The sequence below is a fragment of the Mustelus asterias genome, unplaced genomic scaffold (genome assembly GCF_964213995.1).
Source record: "Mustelus asterias unplaced genomic scaffold, sMusAst1.hap1.1 HAP1_SCAFFOLD_4363, whole genome shotgun sequence".
NCBI lineage: Eukaryota > Metazoa > Chordata > Chondrichthyes > Carcharhiniformes > Triakidae > Mustelus > Mustelus asterias.
Genome location: NW_027594308.1, coordinates 1 through 7735, shown reverse-complemented (window position 1 = coordinate 7735; position 7735 = coordinate 1). Strand labels below are relative to the sequence as shown.

General features: G+C 56.7%; 1 protein-coding gene across 1 annotated transcript; it reads right to left on the bottom strand.

The window, feature by feature from the left end:
• Positions 1 to 697: 697 nt before the first annotated feature.
• LOC144491069 (cyclic AMP-responsive element-binding protein 3-like protein 4) lies at positions 698 to 7409 on the bottom strand (the record flags this gene model as incomplete). The annotated part of the gene is made up of 3 exons (XM_078208752.1): positions 698 to 1493; positions 3498 to 3594; positions 7325 to 7409. Coding segments are annotated over 3 exons (577 nt in total), but the record flags the coding sequence as incomplete, so codon positions are not given.
• Positions 7410 to 7735: the final 326 nt, after the last annotated feature.

The window sequence follows — 7735 nt, the reverse complement described above, 5'->3', positions numbered from 1 at the left end:
AACGATGGTGGGGGAGTCCAGAACTAGGGGTCATAGTTTGAGGGGAGTCTGCACGTTCTCCCTGTGTCTGCGTGGGTTTCCTCCGGGTGCTCCGGTTTCCTCCCACAGTCCAGAGATGTGCAGGTTAGGTGGATTGGCCATGCTAAATTGCCCCTTAGTGTCCAAAGATGTGCGGGTTAGGGTGGATTGGCCATGCAGAATTGACCCTAGTGTCAGGGGGATTAGCAGGGTAAATATGTGGGGTTATGGGGATAGGGCCTGGGTGGGATTGTGGTCGGTGCAGACTCGATGGGCCAAATGGCCTCCTTTTGCACTGTAGGGATTCTATGATTCTATTCTATGATTCTATAAGGGTTCTATAAATCTTTTAGGACTGAGGTGAGGAGAAATTTCTTCACCCAGAGGGTGGTGGATGTGTGGAATTCACTCCCACAGAAAGTAGCTGAGGCCAAAACGTTGTGAGATTTCAAGAAGAAATTGGATATAGCTCTTGGGGATAAAGGGATCGAGGGATATGGGGGGAAGGGGGTGGAAGGTGGGGGGAAGTGGGGGGGGAAGGATCAGGATATTGAATTCGATGATCAGCCATGATCAAAATGAATGGTGGAGCAGGATCGAAGGGCCGAATGGTCTCCTCCTGCTTCTAGTTTCGAAAACATCATATTATGTTGAAAAGCGAACTGCAAACATCCTCCTGGCACTTCAGAGTTTGATTTTTTATACATGTTTAAAACAATTTATTGAATGTAAACAGCATGTGGAACAGACAGAGAATGTAAATAGATGGAGAGAGAGAGAGGGAGAGACACAGAGGGAGGAGAGAGGGAGGGTTTTTGACTTTTTGAGAAGGACTATTTACAAATGTCAGCATGAGAAACACCACACCGATAGCAGGAGTGTTCATTCAGAAGCCTGTCCCCCTGTCTGTGGGGAGCAGGTCTCGGTGAAGTGTCTGACAGCGTGGGTGTTAAGAGTTTGTGGCTGGTACCCCACTGGCTGGTGACCCGTCCCTCGCACAGGGCCAAGGGCTCTGCTTCCTGAGGAAGTGATCGACTGGGCTTCCTGCTGCCTCCCCAAGATGGTGAAACCCGCCGTACTTCACATCTCATCTGCGTGCCCGGGTTTGGCAGAGGATTCCCGGTCACCGGGTGATGAGCTGTCAGCCGGGGCTCGTCGGCGGAGAGGCTGAAGTCCCGGGGTCGGATTCCCGGCATCGGAAGGCTCATCCTGTAGGCCGGGGGCAGGATTCTTGACGGTTTTCCGGACGAGCGAATCCTCCGGGCGACCAGCTCCAGGAACCTCCGCCTCCGTCCCGGGACCCGACCGGTTCCCTCTGACGATTGGCTGGTGCCGGGAGTCGGACACGAGGCTGTCGGCCAATGGGACGGGTTCCTCCTGCAATTCCACGGGTGCCGTCGGGTCCAGGAGAGAACTCCCAGCCAGTTCCGATATCTGGGATGATTCCAGATCCGTGAGGATCGTCCTGGAAATAACTGATGGGAAGAAATTGGGAAGAGTCACGGGATGAGGAATATGGAACCAAAGCGGCAGATGGAGTTACTTCAATCATAATCTCAATAAAGGGTAGAACAGGTTGGTGGGGCCAAATGGCCTCATGTTGCCATGTTTTTGGCAATGGGCTGACTATTGCTGTGGTACTGGTTCCAAAACCACCCCCCCCCACCCACCCCCCCCACCCCTCACCCACCCAGACATCTGAGCACAGATTACAGGCTGTTACTCAACACGCAGTGTTGAGGGAGCGCCGCACTGTGGGAGGGTCAGTGCTGAGGGAGCACCGCACTGTGGGAGGGTCAGTGCTGAGGGAGCGCCGCACTGTGGGAGGGTCAGTGCTGAGGGAGCACCGCACTGTGGGAGGGTCAGTGCTGAGGGAGCGCCGCACTGTGGGAGGGTCAGTGCTGAGGGAGCGCCGCACTGTGGGAGCGTCAGTGCTGAGGGAGCGCCGCACTGTGGGAGGGTCAGTGCTGAGGGAGCGCCGCACTGTGGGAGGGTCAGTGCTGAGGGAGCGCCGCACTGTGGGAGGGTCAGTGCTGAGGGAGCGCCGCACTGTGGGAGGGTCAGTGCTGAGGGAGCACCGCACTGTGGGAGGGTCAGTGCTGAGGGAGCGCCGCACTGTGGGAGGGTCAGTGCTGAGGGAGCGCCGCACTGTGGGAGGGTCAGTGCCGAGGGAGCGCCGCACTGTGGGAGGATCAGTGCCGAGGGAGCGCCGCACTGTGGGAGGGTCAGTGCTGAGGGAGCGCCGCACTGTGGGAGGGTCAGTGCTGAGGGAGCGCCGCACTGTGGGAGGGTCAGTGCTGAGGGAGTGCCGCACTGTGGGAGGGTCAGTGCTGAGGAAGCGCCGCACTGTGGGAGGGTCGGTGCTGAGGGAGCGCCGCACTGTGGGAGGGTCGGTGCTGAGGGAGCGCCGCACTGTGGGAGGGTCGGTGCTGAGGGAGCGCTGCACTGTGGGAGGGTCGGTGCTGAGGGAGCGCCACACTGTGGGAGGGTCGGTGCTGAGGGAGCGCTGCACTGTGGGAGGGTCGGTGCTGAGGGAGCGCCACACTGTGGGAGGGTCAGTGCTGAGGGAGCGCCGCACTGTGGGAGTGTCAGTGCTGAGGGAGCACTGCACTGTGGGAGGGTCAGTGCTGAGGGAGCGCCGCACTGTGGGAGGGTCAGTGCTGAGGGAGCGCCGCACTGTGGGAGTGTCAGTGCTGAGGGAGCGCTGCACTGTGGGAGGGTCAGTGCTGAGGGAGCGCCGCACTGTGGGAGGGTCAGTGCTGAGGGAGTGTCGCACTGTGGGAGGGTCAGTGCTGAGGGACGCCGCACTGAGGGAGGGTCAGTGCTGAGGGAGCGCCGCACTGTGGGAGGGTCAGTGCTGAGGGAGCGCTGCACTGTGGGAGGGTCAGTGCTGAGGGAGCGCCGCACTGTGGGAGGGTCAGTGCTGAGGGAGCGCTGCACTGTGGGAGGGTCAGTGCTGAGGGAGCGCCGCACTGTGGGTCAGTGCTGAGGGAGCGCCGCACTGTGGGAGGGTCAGTGCTGAGGGAGCGCCGCACTGTGGGAGGGTCAGTGCTGAGGGAGCGCCGCACTGTGGGAGGGTCAAGGCTGAGGGAGCGCCGCACTGTGGGAGGGTCAGTGCTGAGGGAGCGCCGCACTGTGGGAGGGTCAGTGCTGAGGGAGCGCCGCACTGTGGGAGGGTCAAGGCTGAGGGAGCGCCGCACTGTGGGAGGGTCAGTGCTGAGGGAGCGCCGCACTGTGGGAGGGTCAGTGCTGAGGGAGCGCCGCACTGTGGGAGGGTCAGTGCTGAGGGAGCGCCGCACTGTGGGAGGGTCAAGGCTGAGGGAGCGCCGCACTGTGGGAGGGTCAGTGCTGAGGGAGCGCCGCACTGTGGGAGGGTCAGTGCTGAGGGAGCGCCGCACTGTGGGAGGGTCTCCAGTACAATCCATTCTTGCTGGTACAATTAGACTGAGTAAGGGCCACATGCTGCCCTCATACTCTACCTCCTGTGGGTTTATATTCCTCTTGGTTGACTGGATTTTCCAATCGGATCAGGTTATAACTGGGAAATATCAGCAACACCAAGGAAAAGGCCATTATCTGTGAGAAAGATAAAGTGACGACAGACTGAGATTCCGACTGGTAAGTGATCACATTAAAACACACGACTCAAATTGTGAAACGATGTGTTATTTCTATGTTTGAGTGTTTCTGGCCAAAATCTTATGCCACTCCCACCCCGTCTCCCCCTCGTGGATGCCTTGTGGGCGGCACGGTGGCACAGTGGGTTAGCACTGCTGCCTCACAGCGCCAAGGACCCAGGTTCGATTCCCGGCTCGGGTCACTGTCTGTGTGGAGTCTGCACGTTCTCCCCGTGTCTGCGTGGGTTTCCTTCGGGTGCTCCGGTTTCCTCCCACAGTCCGAAAGACGTGCTGGTTAGGGTGCATTGACCTGAACAGGTGCCAGAGATGTGGTGCTTAGGGGATTTTCACAGTAACTTCATTGCAGTATTAATGTAAGGCTACTTGTGACCAGTAAATAAACTTTAACTTTAACTTGACTGGGCAGGTTTGGGCGGGGGGGGGGGGGGGGGGGGGGGGTTCGTATAATATCACGGACGGGATTCCCCCTGTATCCCGCCTGTTCTTTCCTAGCCATGATTTTATCTCAGGGTTGATAGGGCCTTAGACAGGCTGGGATGTGTTGGGGTGGCACAGCGGGTTAGCGCTGCTACCTCACAGCACCAGGGACCCGGGTTCAATTCCCGGCTCGGGTCACTGGCTGCACATTCTCCCCGTGTCTGTGTGGGTTTCCTCCGGGTGCTCCGGTTTCCTCCCACAGTCTGAAAGACGCGCTGGTTCGGGTGGATTGGCCGTGCTAAATTCTCCCTCAGTGTAACCCGAACAGGTGCTGGAGTGTGGCGACTCGGGGACTTTCACAGTAACTTCATTGCAGTGTTAATGTAAGCCTACTTGTGACACTAATAAATAAACTTTAGAAAACACTGGAACGGGTGGGGAGCGGATCTATCAGGGTGTTGCCTGGCTGGAGAATTTTAATTAAGAAGAGAGATTGGATAGACAGGGTTGTCGGAGCAGAGGAGACTGAGGGGGGACGTGATTGAGACGGAAAAAATTATGAGGGGCATAGATAGGAAGAAACCTTTCCCCTTGGTGCAGGGATCATTTACTAGGATGCTACCAGGACTTGATGGTTTGAGTTATAAGGAGAGGCTGGATAGACTGGGGCTTTTTTCCCTGGAGCGTAGAAGGCTGAGGGGTGATCTTATAGAGGTCTATAAAATAATGAGGGGCACAGATCAGCTAGATAGTCAATATCTTTTCCCAAAGGTAGGGGAGTCTAAGACTAGAGGGCATAGGTTTAAGGTGAGAGGGGAGAGATACAAAAGTGTCCAGAGGGACAATTTTTTCACACAGAGGGTGGTGAGTGTCTGGAACGAGCTGCCAGAGGTAGTAGTAGAGGCGGGTACAATTTTGTCTTTTAAAAAGCATTTAGACAGTTACATGGGTAAGATGGGGATAGAGGGATATGGGGCAAACGTGGGCAATTGGGACTAGCTTCAGGGTTTTAAAAAAAAGGGCGGCATGGACAAGTTGGGCCGAAGGGCCTGTTTCCATGCTGTAGACCCTCTATGACTAGGGGACATTGATTTAAGGCGAGGGGCAGGAGGTTTAGAGGGGATGTGAGGAAAAACTTTTCCACCCAGAGGGTGGTGGGAGTCTGGAACTGGTTGCCTGAAAGGGTGGTGGAGGCAGTGACCCTCTCAACAGCGAAGAGGTATTTAGGTGTGGGCTTTCGATGCCGAGGCAGACTAGGCCATGGGCTCAGTGCTGGAAACCGGGATCAGAGCGGTTGGATGGCTTGTCTTTGACTGGCACAGGCGCGATGGGCCGAAGGGCCTTTTCCTGTGCCGTGGACTTCTGTGACTCACCCATGCCCCAATTAAAGCCACTAATGGCCACTTCTGGGCCTTTCCCCAGGTTCAGCCTTTAGTCTGGTTGGCACCCAATGACTGCGGTGTGGGAGGGGAACGGTAAAAGTCCTCATCCTTAATCTCGGGAGGGGGGGAGTGGAGGGAGGGAGGGGGGGTGGGGTTGCACCCGCCATCGAAGGCCCCTTCAGACTGGGGGGAGGGGGGGGGGGCAGCCTCCCCTCACGGGTTGGAGCCCTCCAACCCTCCCTCCTCCCCTCCCCCAAACCCCCCAGCCTATCCCGACAGCAAGACGGCCCCCTTGCAACCCCGCCTCCCTTCCCCAGGGCATCCCCTCCCTGGGGCGCCCCCTCCCCGGGACCCCCCGGTACTTACCGCGACTGAGGTCCCTCAGGCGAGGCGCTGCAGTACCATTACCGGCCACTGCGGCGCATGTGCTTGGATTGGCCGGGGAACTGTCCGTCGGTTAATTTCGGTAACAGCTCTCCGAAGCTGGACTCCCGTTCCAGCGCCACCCAAGTCCCGTCTGCCGCTACTCAATTCTCATTGAGTGTGAAATGGCAGCAGGGCTTACCATCTGGAAAATTCAGGCCAGTGTATGTACTCTCTGTAGATGAGGGTAAAAGGTGCGTGCGTGTGCGTGTGTGCACGCGTGCAGGGTTAATCAATGGACAGGTTGTTGGAGACAGATTGTTTGTACAATCTAAGCGATGACAGACTAAAGGTGTTCTCCCTTTGCATTCCATAGTGAGGCCTTAACTTACACGTAAACGGGTAGATTTGAAATTTGCATTTGGAGATATGTTGATGGAGAGTTTGTTGCATTTCAAAGGCGTCTCAAAAGGTGATAAAGAACATTTGTCCTTTAGTCCTAACGTCCTTTAGGGAAGGAAATCTGCCGTCCTTACCCCGGTCTGGCCTACATGTGACTCCAGAGCCACAGTCAATGTGGTTGACTCTCAACTGCCCTCCAAGGGCAACTAGGGATGGGCAATAAATGCTGGCCCAGCCAGCGACACCCATGGCCCACAAGTGCATGGAAAAAGAATAAAAACTGAAGGGGTAGAGTTAGAGAGGACGGCAAAGCTGGGAGACGTAAATATAGGAAATCATCAACAAATCCGATAGCAGTTCAGCAGAAACTTGTCTGAGTGTGAGTGAGTTTTAAGGGGCGTCTGGACAAATACTTGAATAGGATGGGAATAGAGGGATACGGTCCCCGGAAGGGTAGGGGGTTTTAGTTCAGTCGGGGCAGCATGGTCGGTGCAGACTTGGAGGGGCCGAAGGGCCTGTTTCCTGTGCTGTAATTTTCTTTGCTCTTTGTTATTTGCATTTTACAGGAGATTCACGCGTGAAGGGGAGCAGACATTAACAATTTCATTGGCCAGAAAGAGAGGTAAAATAGGTCGGTGAAAGGTTTGATGATTTGGGAATCTGAATATTCAAGGGGATAGAAATGCAGAGCTAAGAAGAAAGAGGTGAAAGTGTACTTGGAAATATAGAAAAGTTACAGCATAGGCGGAGGCTGTTCGGCCCATCTTGTCCACGCCAGCCCGATGGTAAGGACAAGGGGATCACTGCACAGCAAGCTGTGATTTAACACGGGGTGAGGGGGAAGGGCTGAGAATCACCCATTCTTCACCAAGTAACCTTGATCGCAGGGTGCCGGCTGACTATTCGACTGTGTGAGGAATCAGCATCCAGAGCAGTCTAGTCTTTGCCAGCTTCCTGCCAGTCAGTGCCAGCAAGGGCTCTTGGCTGTACACTGGGGCGGGTCTGTAAAGACCCCCGGCTGGTTTGTCCCCTGTCACTGCCTCAGGGAGACTGTGGGATCGTGCTGTGCACTGTCAAGCAAGGCTCCCAGTGCTGAAGACTGACCATGATGCAGGTGCTGGTCTGTGCTGCCTTGTTCGACGTCTCCTTAATCAGACACTGTAACCGGCGAAGCTGACTTAGCAACGACCTGGGAATACAAAACATCAAATATTACCTAGCAGGTCAGCGCCAAGGGAGCGCCGCACTGTGGGAGGGTCAGTGCTGAGGGAGCGCCGCACTGTGGGAGGGTCAGTGCTGAGGGAGCACCGCACTGTGGGAGGGTCAGTGCTGAGGGAGCGCCGCACTGTGGGAGGGTCAGTGCTGAGGGAGCGCCGCACTGTGGGAGGGTCAGTGTTGAGGGAGCGCCGCACTGTGGGGGGGTCAGCGCCAAGGGAGCGCCGCACTGTGGGAGGGTCAGTGCTGAGGGAGCGCCGCACTGTGGGAGGGTCAGTGCTGAGGGAGCGCCGCACTGTG